General features: G+C 39.7%; 3 protein-coding genes across 3 annotated transcripts; all 3 read right to left on the reverse strand.

Annotated features, from left to right (window-relative positions):
* Positions 1–55: 55 nt before the first annotated feature.
* Positions 56–2,575, reverse strand: LOC116188427 (protein CANDIDATE G-PROTEIN COUPLED RECEPTOR 2-like). The gene is made up of 6 exons (XM_031517782.1): positions 2,047–2,575; positions 1,277–1,468; positions 814–973; positions 632–734; positions 438–519; positions 56–323 (listed from the first exon to the last, which is right to left on the reverse strand). The coding sequence occupies exons 1-6, from the start codon at positions 2,323–2,325 to the stop codon at positions 246–248; spliced, it is 894 nt and encodes a 297-aa protein (XP_031373642.1). The 5' UTR covers positions 2,326–2,575; the 3' UTR covers positions 56–245.
* Positions 2,576–3,228: 653 nt separating this feature from the next.
* LOC116188022 (chaperone protein ClpB1) lies at positions 3,229–7,435 on the reverse strand. Its single transcript, XM_031517123.1, has 7 exons — positions 7,213–7,435; positions 5,565–6,745; positions 5,283–5,464; positions 4,556–5,178; positions 4,185–4,464; positions 3,891–4,088; positions 3,229–3,796 (listed from the first exon to the last, which is right to left on the reverse strand). The coding sequence occupies exons 2-7, from the start codon at positions 6,712–6,714 to the stop codon at positions 3,500–3,502; spliced, it is 2,730 nt and encodes a 909-aa protein (XP_031372983.1). The 5' UTR covers positions 6,715–6,745; positions 7,213–7,435; the 3' UTR covers positions 3,229–3,499.
* A 1,698-nt stretch (positions 7,436–9,133) lies between these two features.
* LOC116188352 (protein LEO1 homolog) lies at positions 9,134–15,000 on the reverse strand. The gene is made up of 11 exons (XM_031517645.1): positions 14,748–15,000; positions 13,980–14,350; positions 13,465–13,600; positions 13,164–13,346; positions 12,779–12,955; positions 11,530–11,661; positions 10,976–11,155; positions 10,766–10,897; positions 10,407–10,511; positions 10,071–10,319; positions 9,134–9,533 (listed from the first exon to the last, which is right to left on the reverse strand). The coding sequence occupies exons 1-11, from the start codon at positions 14,868–14,870 to the stop codon at positions 9,399–9,401; spliced, it is 1,923 nt and encodes a 640-aa protein (XP_031373505.1). The 5' UTR covers positions 14,871–15,000; the 3' UTR covers positions 9,134–9,398.
* Between the last annotated feature and the right edge of the window lie 3,620 nt (positions 15,001–18,620).

Raw genomic sequence — 18,620 nt, forward strand, 5'->3', positions numbered from 1 at the left:
CCACGTAGTTCAACAGCTTCTTTCAGTTCAAACGGTGAGACTAGAAACACAGAGATGCAACAGCTTGCAATTTGATTCAATTATACGGTCCAAAAGAATGTCCCAACATGAGCAATGAAACCGAGGCATTTTATACTCTTCTCTAACATTTGTATGTTACAGTTGAATTTACAATTATTACATCTCAAGCTGACGACGTTGGGCATTTTGAAAGTATGTACAGTGAACAACAGCTTAAAGTCGAACTAATCCCAGTCTGCATCGAAGAACCCAGCATCTCTCATCTCGGAATAGTATTCATTATCGCGAAGAAAATCTTCCTCCTGCAACCATAAAAAAAGACCCAGACTCTTGGTCACGTCGAGGAAGAAATAAGCATCAGTGTCATCACATTCAATGCAATATCGACAGTCTTAGCGAAAGAGAATGATGATCACCTTGAAGAAATCTGCGAGAAAAGTCACATAAAGAAATGGAAGGTAGAGAGAGTGATAGCAGATGATTATGATATTGTACAACCTGCACGGAAGCATGAAGAGAGTAACAAATCAAGCACTTGTACAAGTGATGCTCCAAACATTTACCATCGTTGTATTTGTTCTAGAAAAATAAAAAGGATATTTGACATTACAAGACGCCAAAACTTGCTCCAAACCCAGCAAATAAACAAGCCAGAAGTGCCACCAAATTGACGATAAACATCACAGTAATATACTTGTAGAATGCCGGTCTAGCTGCAGAAAAAGGGAAGAATTCACATTAGTTTAGTTCATGCAGAATTAGCGACAGACACAAAGTCTGAGATGAACTCACGAGGCAATTCTTCTCTCCATTTTGAGAACCGCACAAACAGTATGAAGGCATAGACTGCAGTCAACACTACTTTGTGGATGCTCCACAAGGACCACTTCACACGATGAGTGGTTCCGACATCAGTGAACAACGGTGTCCCAAACCCGAAGACATATATAGCCTGAAAAGAATCAGATAAAGAAAGGCCTAGATGATTACACCCGGGAATAGAAACACACATATTCATAATAGTAGCACCAAGCTTTGTACTCAGAACTGCTTGCATCTAATGTGTAATATTATCCATATATCTGAACTACAACCCAGAGGACAAGTTGGCTTTTATGACTAAAAACATTTCTTCTTTTCACTAGCCACCAATTACCAAAATGAATGACCTCATGCATCGGTCCCTATCACCATACTTCCACAAATAGTTAAAAACAAAACCATAGCAGAGCCTCTTGGATAAAATGTGAATGACCTTAAGAAGCACATCAGTGCCAACGATCATCCCTGTGACAAGAAAAGTTCGGGATAAAGCTTCTAATCCATTGATGTAATTCCCTTGCAGTATAAAGGCTACCAAGCTTATCTCCAAATATAAAAGTCCAGATGTAGTGAACAACGACAGGAGATTCCAAGCGGTCTCCCTACTAGGGGAACACTGCATTGCCTGTTAAGTCAAGAGCAAAATCTCATGTTAAGCACGAGTCAAGTACTTTTCAGTACCCTTCAAACACTGAACAAAATAGTCAAGGCACAAGCAAAAGACTTGCTGTAAACTTATCACTTCTACCGTAAAAACCAATAATGAAGGCTCGGAAATGAAACCTAAACTGTTTCTTCAGCATCCTATAGGGCCTTGTAGGCCCAAAGACAGATATAGAATGGTATAAAGTCCCCGTGTTATATTGAGCACTGTTCAGTTAATCAGTTCCATTCGATTCAAACCACTATTTATAACAGAAGAAACAATGATCTTCACCCTGCTCTTCCAAGTCCATTTCCAGTTCTTTTATAAACAACCCACATTAGACAAAATCGACTCTTGAGCAGTCCCACGACAGAAACTGCTATCTTTCTTCTTCCTTTCATCTCCCAGGATGAAATAGGCAGCCAAATTCTGACAGAACCAAATCTACCGCGTAACGTATAACTAAAAACCCAGAGCATGATCGATTATTATCGAAAAGGGGGCACATTTACACATGAAAACCGGGAGAGGATCATTAAGAGAGGGGGGTTTCGAACCTGGAACAAGCACCAGGCGAGGTTGAGCAGACTGACAACCCAGAGAATGGCGTAATACGAGATCATCACGTAAGACCTCCCATTGCAAAGCTTCTTGAGGTTCTTCCTCGCGTGGAAGGCCAAGAACAGGACGAACAGAACAGAGGGCACCACCAGGAACGCGTCGTAGAAGAACCCGTGGCAGACGGAGGACGAACCGGAGTCCTGGACCTCGGGAAGTGAAGGGGCAGGCAGCGGAACGGAAGAGGTGGCGTTGTCGGGAAGAATCGACGGCGGCATGTTCTTCAGCAAAACCCTAATTGATTCCGACGAAAGAGCTACCGACCGGGCATCATCGGATCATCAACCAATCTCCGAAATGGAAGAACACAAACGGGAGTTGGTCTCTGAGAATCGACACAGATTTTGGGAGGGAGGGGAGCAGTGGAGTTGGGGTCTTTGCCTTTGCTTGATTACCACTGAGAGAATGAAGAGATATCGTACCTTTCCTTGTGAATCTGTCCATGCGGATTTAGCTCCCAATCCATGGAGTTGCAGAAAACCGACCCGCGCAATACGACGCCGCATTGGCGCGTCCCATACGGGCCTTTAAAATATATATATAAATAGATTGTAATAAGAAATGAAAAAAAAAATAATTATGTTATTAAATTATGATAAAAAGGTAAAAAAAATTAATGAATAATTAAGAGTATTTAATACTAAAATTTTAAATTTTAAAATTTAAAAATAAATAAAAGTAATAGTTATTTTGTTGAATTAAAAATAAATAGAATTAAAGTATAATAATGTTTAGAAAATTACTCATTTATCCAATAAAGCCTAAATTTCTCAACGGTTGACAAATTTCGCGAGAACATTGCTTTTTTATTTTTCACTATTATTATTATTTGTTCTTTTTTTTAATAATATCGAAAGTGCTCAGCCTTGGTCGGATTAATCCTAAAATCTATATGTTCAGAATCGACCGTCCAGTTCGAAGTCTCCACTTTTGGGCATGTATTAGTCAAAAGCAGAGTTGTACTGACTGAGCACTGCTAAGTGCTATGCAAACTCAATTCATACGCGACTCAATTATCTGTGTTCGGTTACTGTGAACAGATCAACAGATCTTGTTCATGGTAAAATTCTCGTCTTGAGCATCATGATATAAAACGAAATTATCCAGCCTCTGGTACAGTATTCGAAAACCGGGCTTCTGATGTGGAGTCTTAGGAAGAATTTTCAATCCGAACTCATAACTCGGTCGAGTTACGTATTATGTATGGACGGGGCATAACACATTTAGCAGGGTACGTGACATCTTAACAAGACGAACCGAAAGAACAACTTCACAAGCAAAATACAACTTCAAGCAAGATTAACACAGGAACACTATACGCCACCATCAGCCCTCCTCACATGGCCTTCTCATCTTTCTTACTGTAGGGCACCGACCCCGACCCCTGCAGATTTAGTCGCACATCTCTTCGTCTTCGTCTACCTCCTCGATCTTCATCTTCTTCACGGCCTGGGCTGCATCACTCCTCGGCCCGTTTGGGAGCTCGATCAGTATGTCAGACTTCTGTCCCGTGGCTGCATTCACCAGCCCGCCATTCTTCTCGATGCGGTACACCAAGTCGTTTCCGCTGGTCGCCGCGTCTATATACACAGTCGAGTTCTCGTCGATTTCCTCCCTAATGAGCAGCCTCGATAGCTCAGTCACCACCTTCTTCTCGAGCCACCTCCTGATTGGCCTCGCCCCATACACCTGGAAAAAGCAAAAACAATTCCACTTTTAACACTCCAAACATCCGTGCGAGGCTACAGACGCTAGAGCAGTTACTGGAAGGAGGGGTACTTACCGGATCATAGCTCTCCGCCAAGACACAGTCCAAGGCAGCATCAGTAACTGCCAGAGCAACACCTCTCTCAGCAAGACGACTTGCCACGTCCTTCATTTGAAACCGAGCCACTTTCCTCAGTTGATCATGCGATAGAGGATCGAACACAACTATCTCATCGAGCCGATTTAGCAACTCGGGTCTAAAGTGCCTCCTCACCTATCAGAGGCAAACACCAGTCAGTAAGTTTGTGACCTTAGAATGCTAGAAACAATGGTGAAGGATTAATGACACTTTGTTTCGATTTATATTTACCTCTTGCATGACCCGATCCCGAGCGACCTGCATCGAGCACTTGCCCATAAGACCTGATAAGAGGTGCTCAGCCCCAAGGTTTGAAGTCATGATGATAACTGTGTTCCTAAAGTCCACTGTTCGACCCTGGCCATCAGTTAATCTTCCGTCATCGAGAACTTGTAGCAAAGTGTTGAAGACCGAAAGGTGAGCCTTCTCAACTTCATCGAATAGGATGACGCTGTAAGGTCTCCTCCTCACAGCTTCAGTCAGCTGTCCACCCTCCTCGTGTCCAACATAGCTGCCAGTAAGCCAAAGTTTCCGTGAGACTCTGTTCATTATTACATAACTAAAGAACATATCATCGTCAAATCTTGCAAAGATTGACTTACCCAGGTGGTGCACCAATTAAACGAGCGACTGAATGTTGCTCCATATATTCTGACATATCAATCCTAACCAGCAAATTCTCGTCGTCAAACAGCTGCTCGGCTAGAGCTTTTGCAAGCTCAGTTTTGCCCACACCAGTTGGGCCCAAGAACATGAATGAACCAGTGGGCTGCTGTGGCCGCCCCAGCCCTGCTCTCGACCTCAGTACAGCCTCCGCCACGGCACTCACTGCTTGATCTTGCCCTACAACCCGTTGATGCAGCCTCTCAGCAAGGCCAATCAGCTTCTCCTTCTCGTTCTGCCCGAGCCTTGTCACAGGAATTCCTGTCCATCGACTCACGACTTCTGCTATGTGCTCAGGTCCAACAGTCTCAGTCAGCATTATGTTCTGATCAGTGCTTCCTTCGAGCTGAGCTATGGCAGATTCCACTTCTTGAATCGCACCATACCGCAAGTCTGCAGCTCTAGCAAGATCATATCTTCTTTCAGCCTCTTGCAGGGCGAACAACAGCTCCTCCCTCTTCTGCTTTAGCCGCCTGATCTCATCAATTCTTTCCTTCTCCTTCTTGTACTTCATCATGAGGGGTTGGAGCTTATCCCTCAAGTCATCCAACTCTTTCCGGACCTGAAACAACCATAAGATGTCAAATCAACTTCACCCTCATACACAGATTGGCCACATTCTCACGGTAATTACACGTCATACCACTTCAAGTAATCATCACATACCTCAACTAGCCGTGCCTTGCTGGCTTTGTCCTTCTCCTTTTCAAGGGCATGAAGTTCAATCTCCAGCTGCATTCTCTTCCTCTCTAGATTATCGATCTCTTCAGGCTGACTATCAAGTTGGACTCTAACATTAGCGCACGCCTCATCAACTAAGTCGATCGCCTTATCAGGAAGATGCCGACCTGGATGCACCCAAATGGATATGTATTAGTATATCTAGATTAACCTGAAACATTGACAATTTGTGGTAGCACGGAAGGAAATGTCCCATTCAGAACATACCAGTTATGTATCTGCTTGACAACTGCGCAGCAACCACAAGAGCCCGATCTTGAATCCTCACTCCATGGTGCCCTTCATATTTCTCCTTCAAGCCACGGAGGATGCTGATTGTATCGGCAACGCTAGGTTCTGCCACATACACTTGCTGGAACCTCCTCTCAAATGCTGCATCCTTCTCAACATACTTTCTGTATTCCTCAAGGGTCGTGGCTCCAATACACCGAAGTTGTCCTCTTGCAAGCATCGGCTTGAACAGGTTCGCAGCATCCATGGACCCTTCTGTCCGCCCGGCCCCAAGAACGAGATGAATTTCATCGATAAACAGTATCACTTTTCCTTCAGCTTCTTCAACTTCTTTCAGTACCGCCTTCAACCTCTCTTCAAACTCTCCTCGATACTTTGCTCCAGCAACCAGAGCACCCATGTCTAATGCAATCAGCCTTACATCAGCAAGGTTGCTTGGCACATCCCCGTTGACAATTCTTTGAGCTAGACCTTCCACAACAGCAGTCTTTCCCACACCAGGCTCTCCAATGAGCACTGGATTGTTCTTCGTCCTCCGAGAGAGGATTCTAACAACCCTCCTAATCTCCTCATCTCGACCGATCACAGGATCTAGTTTTCCCGCTTGCTCCACGAGATCCCGACCGTAAGTCTTTAAAGCCTGGAAGTTCGTGTCACCGGAAGCACTCTCCACTTTCTTGCCATCCTTGCCACGCAGCTTCTCGAGCTCAGACTTCACTCTGGATGCCCCCACTCCAGCTTCCTTCAAAAGATCGCCGATTTGGGAATCCTCCAGCAGGCCTATTATCAACTGATCGACGGCCAAGTGGGTGTCTCCACGCGCCTTCTGGGCGGCTTGAGCTCGCCTTATTGCTTTAATTAAGCTGGTGCTCGCTGGGACTTCGTCCGGAGGCGGACTCTGCGAAGGGAGCTTCTTCAATGCTTTGTTAAACACTCTCTCTACTGATTTCGCAGTCTCTTCTCCCCCCACACTGCTGATTGCTTGGTTGAAGATGCCACTGGGATCGGAGATCAGAGCAACGGCAAGGTGAAGAGGGGTGAACTGCGCATGGCCTGCAGCCATAGCCAGCTCATGAGCCCCGGCAAGGGCCTCATTGGTCTTGTGGGTGAACTTGTCGGGATTCATACTGAATTTCTGTATCTGTAATTTCTACTACCTGCAAGGAGAACAAATCGTATCACTTCGCTGATCTAAAAGGCTATTCCATGCTCACAGAACATTAAAAAATGTCACACTAAAACAGGTTGTCCGAATCGAAGAAGATTCTCGAGTAATCACGAATGGCGGGCAGTACGACTGTACAACCATTTAAGAAACCTTCACACAGTATAGTCAAAATCTACGAATCCACGAAAAAACAGAGGAGCTGGAAAAGATCAGCTCAGAGTTCCTCCCTGGCGACAAATCGAATCCAAAAACAACAGAGAAGAAATCAAAAGCTGCTCCCTCCCACCGCATAGGATGGTAATATATAAATGTAAGATTCGAATAACCGGTAATTCCATTGCTGGGAATCCATCTCGAGGTAAGGCAATGCTAGTAATCGCATTACCGGAAATCCTCAAACGCCGCCTAACTCGATGGAATGCAGGAAGAAACGGAAAACAAGGGACGAGATCACACCTCTCTGGTGGAGCGCTTGAGCTCGGTGAAGAACCCCCCGAACGGATGAAGCTTCAAACGCGAAGATGAACGAAACAAACCGCAGTGCGTCGCGCGCGAACTCGGGATTGATCGATTTGCAGAGAAAGGTTAGATTTTTCTGTCAGTGATGAAGTGATGGGGCTGGGAGAGGGGAGGCTGAGGTTTATATGCCGAAGGAAGAGAGCTCTCTGGAAATGGAGGGAATGTAGTGCTAGAAACTACTAGATTCCTCCCTGCCTCCCCATTTTCTCTTTCCTCTTCTTAATTAATTATTATTAAATCAGTCTTTTTAAAATTTCCAAAATAAATAAATAAATATATAATAATTATTAAATAATTAATTTATGAATTATTTTATAAATTATTAATTCTAGGGAGTTGGAGACTGGATTAAAGGGGAACAAAAAAAAAAAAGACAAAACATTTGGAGTTCGGTGGAGGAAGGACCTGGATTGACCGCGAATGTCCACGTCACTCGCCGCCGCTGAGGGAAAAAATTATCTTTCATTCACTCCAGACTCCAGAGAATTGTCTTTTTAATTTAGTAAGAGAAAATAATTCTTAAACAAATATAAGAATAATAACTATAATTAATATAGAGTAGATTGTCCCAATACTAATATATTGAAATCCAAAAAACATAATATATATTAATCATCAATAAAAGTACTATCAATTGAAGAGTTATGATGGAAAAAAAAGGAATTTATACTAATTGAAGAGTCATATAACTTAAATAATTATAATTAGTTTATCTCTAATATTGGCTCATAAAATCCAATACTAAATGGGTCCTTAAACAGCATTAATAGAGAAATTATTCAAAATCTTAGCATATCTTATGTCATTATAGCTCATTATAGCTTACCTTGTACATATCACGTATTTTAGTCATGTATAGATAGTTTTCATATATAGAACATTGTACACGACTATATATTGTACTGAAAGTCATATCACCTAATCAAGTGAGGATTCAGCCAACTCTTCTTTTCTAATCTTTATGTATAAATGAATTTAGATGAAAAAATTTTAATCTATTCAACTTTTTTTTTTAATGTAAACATATGATTACTCGTCAAAATAAAACGACAAATTATGTATAAGCATAAGCTTGCTTAGAATTAGAAGACAATAATAGAATTTGAAGGGAGAGAAAAACCAATAGAAAGAGATCGGATAAGAGGAAACAAAATACGATATTCATAGTTATGTATATCACAATTAATAGGATTTTATACTTTGAGTTAAGAAAATATAATAAGAAACACCGTATACGAACTATTTCATTCTCATCCTATTGTGAATATTTCGATTTTTCTTGTAATTTAATAATTTCAAGATAAGATATACACACAAAATTATTTCCTTAATAATTAAACATAAAAAAAAATTTCCTATCAAACGGCATCTATATATATCGTATATAATATATATATATATATATATATTTCGTTGGATATAATTTATATATTCTAGATTAAATAAGAAAATATTATGAATATAATTTTTCGGTGGATAAATATTTCTTGATAAAAGAATATTAAAATTTTCTTACTATATAAGAGAGCTGCAATTTTATATTAAATTATTACATAGATATATATATCTATTAATGTGAAGATTTATACAGAAATACATAAAAACGATACAAATTTGATTCTAATAAATATAGAATATAAAGCTCCCTTGAATTGCAGTTAAACTTTCAGCTACTGTCTATTTTTACCGAATGGTAGCATCGATAATGAAAGATTACACACGCACATATATACACGTTATTAAAAGGAAGGACGTAGTTCTGTGTAATATTTTAAGGTTATATTGAAGAAAAAGTTAACAGTTTCATATATATGAAACCTTTTTATTTAAGCTTAGAAAGAGCAAGCGCAGCGAACCCTTTTGACAACTTCTATTTCTTACCAATCACGAAACTTTTCATTTCTGAAAATAAAAATCGAAGCTTCCATGTTCATAGATACATAATAATATATTGAAGAGGCCTTTCGTAAGTATTCATCATCCTTCTAAAAAATTCCATTCCATTCCATTCCCCCCCTCTTGTTTTCTTCTAATTTATGCCAAGAATGGAGGCATGGCAATAAGCAGCCAATCCTTCCTTTTTCCATGGAAAGAAACATTTAGCCCATTACTGATGAACTGATCTACTCCTCGTCGGAGTCATACATCATGGCCATTCGACGATGGGCCGTCGGAGCCTTTCTTGGGGGCGATTCCTCATCCGACTCGATCCCCTTGCGCTTGTGGCCACTGTACTCTCTACCTCTTTGCTTCGGCTCCTGCCCAAGTTCCACAGGTGATTATGTGATGTGATACCATGATAATTAGTCAATATAATCGGTCATTCTTATTTGATTAATGAGAAAAGGAGGTCCAAGCGAGCATAGCCACTGAGGCCCGACTAGACAGTTACTCAAAATCAGGATAAATTTCTTCAAGCTCCACTGGAGCTCCCCCATTTTAGCAAAGCTCAGAGATACTTGGCTCGAGAGGCTCACAAGGCTGATTAAGGGGAGCCATACTTCGAGCTTCAGTCGTACCATCATTTGACATCATCAGATGAAAATCAAGCAGAGTTTGAAATCGAGCCTGGTCTTGTCGGTTATAACTTCAAGCTAGAAAGTTGCAAGACATGTCAAGTCAAACTTGAGTCTCGCATTGATTTCTCAGCTTGGCTGAGCTAGAATCGGCTCAACTGGACCCCACTAGATTTTGGATAAGGTGTAAATGCTGTGTGCTAACAGCAATCTTCTTCAAAAGGTTAATCAAGAGCCGATGAATTTTCTTAGAATAGAACGAAATCTCAAGTGACATACCTCATCCTCTTCTGACGCAACATGACCATCTGCCTCCTCTTCATCATCGTGTTCTTCTGCTTCTTCCTCTTCATCTTCTTCATACTCATGTTCTAGCTCCTCAACCCTTCTGCGTATGGGAGACCTCTCCTCTTCCTCGCCATAACTCTCGTATTCAGACTCTTCTCGTTCGCTTTCCGAAAATTCCACTGGACGCCTAGAAGATTTAGCAGGAGGTGCAGAAGACTTGCGAGGAATTTCCCTTTGCGCCTGCACATGTGGAAAGAGTATCATGTTACCGAACACCTACTATGTATCCACTAGTAAATGAAAATTTGCATGCAGAGACAAAAATACCTTCTTAGCATTCATGATGCGTTTCTCTGCCCGAGCTTCCATTTCCAGATCTTCGTCAAAGCGGCGTCGAGGTCGGCGAGAATCGTAATAATCTGTTTCCTCTTCCTGACAAAAGAAAACGTTTGAACCTAAGCAAGATGCCTTGGAATATAGACTGACAAATATTTTTGACATATGTTTAAAGGGAACTGTGATAATTTAGAGCTTGTATATACTAGGAAACAAATAAGTATAGGCACATTTTTCCTTTAGTTATGGAGCTTTTATAGACTGATCAAGGTGTGATGTCATACATCCTTCATACCGATGTACAGCATGTCAATGTGAAAGGTCAAGAAATGGAGTCGCTAAGCCCATACCTCTTCAAGAGCATCCTCCAAGAAGCCGGGCGAAAGCTGGCGCCTCCGTTCTACAGCAGGAGTGTACTTTCTATTTACCTTTTCCCTCTTCCGATTAAGAAGCACATTTGCTCTAATTGTCTGATTAGCAGCCTGTAGAACAAAAGGACCATAAGACTTTACCACTCAACTTTTGGTCACAAGTTATCATTTGCACTCAAAAGTAAATACCTTTTCTCTCTCTTCCTTCTCCTTCTCCGGGTCAATGTCTGTAATGCAGTTTTTGACCTTATAAACCTTTTTGTGACGTGAATCAACAAGAGCTGTCAACAAACGATGTGAGTTTGACGTCAATGATGATGGCATAAACCTCATCTTCCTTAGAATTCTTCCTTGGGATTGAAGGATACCCTGCAGGCATGGCAGCATATAGAAGTTCTAAATTAATTTGAGGCTAAACTTCCATGGGGGGCAAAAAAAAATTAATGGTGGCAATACTCCACAAAATTTTCATCACCCAAAAGTAGAAGGTATGTTTTATAATATTGGCCGCTATACTATGGATCAAGCAACAAGAGAAGCAGAGCAGAATTGAGTAATATGGGACTGTTTGAGAATCACTCATACTGCCACTGCATAATATACATGGGAGAAGCAACACCGAAAAGGAATAGCTCCTCCACCTTAAAGGTCAATTTTTATATAAGACTATCAGCCTTGATTTCAGCGAGGAGTTAAGAATATCTTCCGCATTTTCCATCACAAAAAAATTGTTGAACTTATACCTTTCCATGCCTAAGAAAGAGGTGTGCCTGGTCATGCTGAGCATCTTGCACTGATATATCAAGAACTTCATTCCCGATTAACAACTGTAAGCTGCCATCTGACCATCTCACAAAACGTGCATTGCTTTCACGCTGCCAAGAAAATAACAGGCACATTGCAATATACATCAAAGTGAAGTTCCATGGTTCTGTATGAATTACAACTTATATAAGCTACAGTTACCAGTGTTAGCATTTAGACTAGAAAAAGATAATGGAAATTTCTCGTCAGAAATAAAAAATTTGAAAGGAACAGATTTCTGCAGGTAATATTCACCGATAATAATTCACAACAGGAAAACCCTCAATTATGTCTCACGTATTGCCTAATCAAAGATCCGTCTTTCTACAGTAACCAATATCATCACTCCCATCATTTTTATGCTAGATGCTTCCTTAGAAAGGCATCATTGACTCTCTGTGCTAGCAATTCATGGAGCTGAAGGGCCATCCTCCAACCGGGCTAACTACATGCTACATTTCCATCTCAATAGCAGAGTCAAAGATCAGAGTGGGTCCATCCAGATGTGATATCGAGACAGTCAATGCAGTGAATGAGAAATCGATTTACAGCTAACTCCAGATTCAAAACTCTCAAGTTCATATCCAGGGTAGATTCTCGCTATTCCTAAGCATGGAGAAGAGTTGGCCGTAAAAAGGCATGGAGAAGAGAGTTCAATTTAAGCACATCAGCTAAAGCTTCAAGTGGCATACACCACTCCAAGTAAATCTTAACCAGTAAATGGCTGTTTGCAGACTAAGGACAAAATCTGTCACGCTAATCATTCTCATATTGGATTACAAGCTGTCTGTCCATCTCTCCACTGACTGCCATCAATTATTGCATCTAATCTTTCACTAAAGTATGTCTTATGCTTTTATTTATTTATTTATTTTTATCACAATTTAACGGACAAAATTAAAAATGTGCAGCAGACTAGGCAAATTAAAGATTTCTCCCCAGTTCCTGAAGCTAAGCAGATGTAAAGATATCTTTCGATTGGATTTGTTGGGCTGCCATGTAATAAACTTGAAGCATAACATCTTCATAAAAGTATCTATAGTGTATTGTAGAATTTGCAGAAAGATCTACCACCATGCATCTAATTTGGAGCACGCCATGCAACCTAAATTGTCTCTGGTCGATGGCATTTACATATGAAAGTAACAAACTTTTATGCGGTGGGGAAATACTGAAAGTAATACTTACAGTTGTAGTGCCATTTGGATTTCTGACACTTCTCCACCTCACTATATTATTTTCCAAGCGAATACGTTTTTTAGATCCGGATTCATCTGTGACAAATGTATCCTCTTCTACATATGTCTTCGGATCAAATGGTTTTGGATCCACACCCATAATATTTGATACTTTGATCATATACATCTGCAAGAAGAAGAGTTGGACATTAGCTTATGAAGGATGAAACCATGCTTGCAGTTAGACAAACACATATGCCTCAAGCAAGCTAGCTCTGATTTTTATCACATCAAATAGATTCTTCAGGCATGCGATGAAGAAGTGACGCAGAACAGAAAACATATACGCATATCATCAGTGAATAGTTTAGCCAGCAGATACAAAGAAAACATACTTTTTCTGAACGAGCTGGTGGTGGGCGCAATGGAACTTCTAGCACCAATGGAGGACCCACGGGCTTCTCTTTTTGTTTAATATCAATACGCTCCTCTTCTGACTCATACATAGCATCCTCATCAGCTATCACATCTTCAGGAAGGTCCTTCCCGTAGCCCTCATCCTCTTCCATTGGAGATCTCTAAAATATGGAAAATACTTTACAATTAATTAGATGACATAATTTGAAAAGATAGAGCGTGCTATAAAAACCAGCAAAACGTAGAGATTGATGAGAAATGAATGTGTGCAACACTCACATTTGATTCCGGCTCAATATCATTTGGGACAATATATTCTGCAGCGTCTTCTTCATCGGAATCACCAAAAACATCACGAATCTCAGGAGCTGAGTTTGCAAGCTGATTGTCATCCTTTCCCTCGTCAGGTGACTTACTGTTAAATCCATTTCGAAAAGGTAAGTCAATGGACACTCTTATACAATACACATGCAAGAAACCAATGCGATATCCAATCATTAGTCCAAGGATCCCATGCTGGCCTATCCCAAAAGCAGAAGTATCAGATTGTTCATGAGAAATACAAATGTCATGACCCAAAACCATTTGTACCGGGTAAATTAAATAAAAGGGGCTAATGAGTACAGTGACAAAACTCTGTCCACAAGTGATAGTTGAAGCACATGATTCAATATATGTACACTCAGCCCCAAATCATGTGGCTACATATCCTATTTGGACCACAAGAAGGTTTCTTAATAGGATCATGGCAATTTACAAATTAAGAGATATAAGGGATGGAAGAGAGGAGTTACCTAGGGCTTCTGGTCTGATCAACTTCTTCATCTTCATCATCATGGTAGCGCTGATCCTCTGATCTCTCCGAGCCGCTTTCAATCACACCCCTTCCCATACTTGTTGCTACCTTAGGATCATAATCTCCCCTTTCATCACTGTCTGTATCCCTCCTCTCACTTTCCTCTCTCGGGTCGCCGATATCTACTTCCTGGGAGCTTTGATCCCGTTCACCTTCGCTCTCCACAGGATCAGGCTCAACCCCACGAAAGTCCACATCGGTCTCCACTTCAGCCTCTCCTTGTCCTTCAATGTCAACATCAACTTCGCCTTCGCCTTCAACTTCATCTTCACCCTCGCCTTCAGGCTCGAACCCACCTTCCGCTTCATCCTGCGGCGTTCCCATCAGGGAGGAAAGAAAAAGAATAATCAATAATGTAACCAACTTACAGAGCATATTCCAGCTTGGTTTTCGACAAACAAGTCATGTAAATACACATATGGTACGGGTTGATAAATCGTAGTGGTTCCGGGCAAACACGATCGTGAATCTCCCAGTGCGCAACTCTATCCGACCACATAGAACATGAACTAAACGCCACGTGATAAATCCAGAAACCCTAGAGAGAAATCATGATATCAACAAAACGACCCTCGAGCAGCAACAAAACGGAGCTCCGACTGCAATCCCTAAGGTCCACAACTCTCCGATTCTATCAATCGATGATCCCTGATCACACTGAGGAAAGAGCAAACATGGAAGGGATGAAAGAGGATGGGGTGATTACCGAGAGGTACTGCGTGGGCTGAGGATTGGATTCGTGCTCGGAATCAACTTCTTCTTCCTCCTCCTCGGATTGATCACCGAAGAGATTCTGCATCATCTGGTGCCTCTTCTCTTCACCTCCCATCTCTCTCTGTCGATCGATTGCTCGCTGCCTCGCCTCTGCGTCTGAGCTGATGAGTGAAACGAAGACTCCTGTGAATGGACGCTGTTGAGCTCGCGGCAGGAACAAAACGGGCCTGCGGCTCCCTTCTACTATCAGATTTTTATTTTATTTATTGGGTTTTTACCCATATATCCATTATTTTACCTCTTTTTTTTCAAATATACCGTATACTTTTAAAATTATTAAAATTATCTATGATTTACGTTTTATTTTAAATATATCGCGGCGTTATATTTTCCATCGATATCTAACGCCCATGCTGACATGACACTTTTGAAAATCAATGGCGCCTAGGTGAAATGTTAATGGGGCCATACTTGCCATTTTGAATATTTTCTCGAGATAGATTTGAAAAAAAAAATCATGGGATACCATTGAAGTTAGTTGAAAAATATGAATTAAGTTTAGGATTGGTCAAAAACATAAAAGCATGACAACGTAGGCGCTGTTAATTTTCAAACGTGCCATGTCAGATGTTGACGGAAAATATAATGTTGGAATAAATTTGGAACAAAATGTATACCATAAGATATTTTTAATAATTTTAAAAGCATATAATATATTTGAAAAAAAGTGAAACCATGGGATATATAGGTAAAAATTCCTTATTTATTTTGGGTAAAACACACTCCCCGAGCTTTTGCGCAATAATACTTCAACTCATTCTTAACCAAAATAGATAATCCGTCATATTGACATTGTTGACTTAATAAGATAAATTTATTTTAACCATTTGACATTTATTTTCTTTTCATTTTCATCCTATCTTTGTTCTTTTAAATTATTTTGATCTTCAACACTACACGGTTTATTTAATTTGGTTATATTATTAGAATTTTCGATAAACTTATTAATGTGTATTGTTTTTAAAGAATATTTTGAAATAAAAAAAAGAGAAGAGAATAAGTCGTTAACAAACATCAGAACTCTCAACGATTTAAAGTAAGGGTGTTCATTCGTCATAAATATAAAGCAAGGGTGACTGACGACCAAACATCTACTCTTTGAGATCGATATTCAAAATTACTATATTTGACACTGAGAGATCATACCCATACTGAATAATCATATTTTGCAGTAAATGCCATCAATACTCCCATAAAGTTACGGATGACTATTTTCATGGTTTATAATAAGGGTGTCCGGTTCTGGGCAAGGTTGTCAGAATTGCGATTCTACCTAGAATTGGTCGAGGGTCGTGAAATTGTAAATCGTAGAATTGAATCGCGAATAGTAAGATTCTACATGTAATGAAAAAACAACACATATATATACCAAATCCCATATCAGAAATAGTAGAAGTAAACATCAAATGATAAATCTTGTTGTTTCTTACTTCGTTCATTGAAATCAAATGGTATTAAGTTTTCACGAGAGAGCGCTCCTACTATAACAACCTCCAATGAAAATTGATATAGTACCGTGGTCATGCCTGTAGGCTATTCTTCCCTAACTTCTTATTGGTTCATCCCTTCTTGAATCATCTTTCTTTGCACCTAAAAAAGTCGAAAAAAATTCCAGCCTAAATCATCTCAAACTAGACGGCAATCAAGAATTGGCCGGAACACAATTCGAAGCAGTTCCATAAACTTTCCCGATCCCTATCATCTACGGGTGACAAGTTTCAAACTTTCATAAAATAAGAGAACCAATGAGCAATATTGTTGCACAATGAGAGAGATGAATAGAGAGAAAGGGGGGCATACGACATTGAGTTAAAATCAGAATCGTAGGAATCGGTGATTCTGCAATTGGAATCGCGATTCAGCCACGATTCTACCTTCCCGATTCATGCCATGGAATCGGAATCGCTAGCCATCCCTTGAATCGCGAGTACTCCACCATAGGTAATCGAAGACCATAATGATTATTGATGATCTCGAACAGACTAATTATGAGTATTATTTTTCTTCTTTTTATATATATTTTCTCATTTTCAAACTTTTTCCATCCACAAAAAATTTGCATCTCAAGAGATTTATGGATGATTTAAACAATATGACTGAACTTGGACTAACTATATCACGTTGAAAAAATATTAAAAAATAATATGAATTAGGACAAAATTGAAAAATAAGCTAAAAATTAAGGACCAAAAGAATATTTTTTAATAAGGTCAATATAGACAATGGGGTGGATTATCAATTTTACTATTAAAAACGGAGCGGAGTGTCTATTTTGATCAAGATTGGGTTGGAGTGTCATTGAGATTAATCTCAAGGGAGTGGAGCGTATTTTATCATATTTATTTATTTATTTATATTATTTTTAATTAATTTCCATTTTTTGGGTAAACAATGTATAAAATTTCAGCACAAGTGTTTCTTTGGCTCCAAAGGTCCAAAATCCAAGAAGATTGACGGATTTCAGGCAAATATCTTGCTGCAATGTCATCTACAAGTGTATTACCAAGATTATAGCTGATAGGCTCAAGGTATTTCTCCCTGATTTTCTCTCTCCTGTACAGTGTTCTTTTGTTAAAAGGTAGAGACATTGATGATAACATTCAGCTTGCTCATGAATTGGTCAAAGATTATAAAAGAAAAGGGAATAAGCCTAAATGTGCTATTAAGGCTAATATCACGAAGGCCTTTGATTCACTAAATTGGAGCTTTTATACTTATTGTCTCGTGTACAGAAGCTTATCTTTTTGTAGTTGTCATGGAGTGCTCTCTCTCAACACAACTCAATTCTTTTAATGCAGCAGCTAAAAGTGGAAGAGCAGCCTATCATCCTCTGTGCTCTAAGGTTAATCTAACACACTTGGGTTTTGCTGATGACTTCTTGATATTTACTAAAGGAGAGCTCAGCTCTGTTCAAGCTGTTCTTCATGTCTGGTTTGAAGTTAAACCCAAACAAGACAGAAATGTATTGGCTATTGGTTAGTGGTGCAGGCTTATTGTGGGTAGCTTGGATTAAGGCCTATATTATAAAAGATCGGAACTTCTGGGATCTCAGGATACAATATCACTCTTCTTATGCTTGGAGAAAGCTGTTAGAACTTTGAGATAAGGCTTATCCAATTGCTAAAAGTCATCATTGGTAATGGAGAAAACATCTGGTTCTGATTTGATAACTGGCACCCTCTCAGCCCATCCAAAAGGTATTTTTACTGTGGCCAGTGCTTGGGATTTGTCCGGGTAAAGGGTGAAGAGAAGAAGTGGCATAGATTTCTTTGGTCCTCTCCAATGATTCCCAGGCACGGTTTTATTTCTTGGCTAGCCATAAAAAAAAAAAGAAAAAAGAAAAAAGAAGATTGCCATAATAATGTAGGATAGTTTTGTAATCTTTGTTATTGTAAAGACCATTGGAGAATTTTTTTTTTCTTCATATTTACTTCTTTTATCCTTATCTCGGATTATGCTATTTGAAGAGCCGTGTCTCAAAACCAATCATCAAATCCTCTTATCGATGTCGGCATTGAGATCTAAAATCACTGCTAACTTTGTTATATACTCCACCTAAAAGCTCTATATATGGGGCATGACCTTGAATAATCTATTCTATTTTAAAAAACAATTAATAGTATTACATTTTTTATATTTATGCAAATTTAAGTCACTTGAACATGGACAAGTAGGTAAAAAGAATCTAGAGAAAATTGTATTCCCATATTACCAAATAACTAAAAGCACAAGAAAACAAATCAATGTTTTCTTTTGGTAGGAAAAAATATCAATGTTGAAATATGCTTGAAATTGATCCCAAACG

Source organism: Punica granatum, chromosome 8 (assembly GCF_007655135.1).
Source record: "Punica granatum isolate Tunisia-2019 chromosome 8, ASM765513v2, whole genome shotgun sequence".
Lineage (NCBI taxonomy): Eukaryota > Viridiplantae > Streptophyta > Magnoliopsida > Myrtales > Lythraceae > Punica > Punica granatum.

Excerpts from the sequence above, each read along its gene's own strand:
- LOC116188352 (XM_031517645.1), bottom strand. The coding sequence starts at position 14,870 with ATGGGAGGTGAAGAGAAGAGGCACCAGATGATGCAGAATCTCTTCGGT. Across the intron at positions 14,351-14,747 it reads AGCCCACGCAGTACCTCTCG|GATGAAGCGGAAGGTGGGTT; the intron begins GTAATCACCCCA and ends GGAACGCCGCAG. Across the intron at positions 12,956-13,163 it reads CACCAGCTCGTTCAGAAAAA|ATGTATATGATCAAAGTATC; the intron begins GTATGTTTTCTT and ends TTCTTCTTGCAG.
- LOC116188022 (XM_031517123.1), bottom strand. The coding sequence starts at position 6,714 with ATGAATCCCGACAAGTTCACCCACAAGACCAATGAGGCCCTTGCCGGG. Across the intron at positions 5,465-5,564 it reads GTCAAGCAGATACATAACTG|GTCGGCATCTTCCTGATAAG; the intron begins GTATGTTCTGAA and ends GGGTGCATCCAG. Across the intron at positions 5,179-5,282 it reads GCAAGGCACGGCTAGTTGAG|GTCCGGAAAGAGTTGGATGA; the intron begins GTATGTGATGAT and ends TGGTTGTTTCAG.
- LOC116188427 (XM_031517782.1), bottom strand. The coding sequence starts at position 2,325 with ATGCCGCCGTCGATTCTTCCCGACAACGCCACCTCTTCCGTTCCGCTG. Across the intron at positions 974-1,276 it reads GCACTGATGTGCTTCTTAAG|GCTATATATGTCTTCGGGTT; the intron begins GTCATTCACATT and ends GATTCTTTTCAG. Across the intron at positions 735-813 it reads ATGGAGAGAAGAATTGCCTC|CTAGACCGGCATTCTACAAG; the intron begins GTGAGTTCATCT and ends CTTTTTCTGCAG.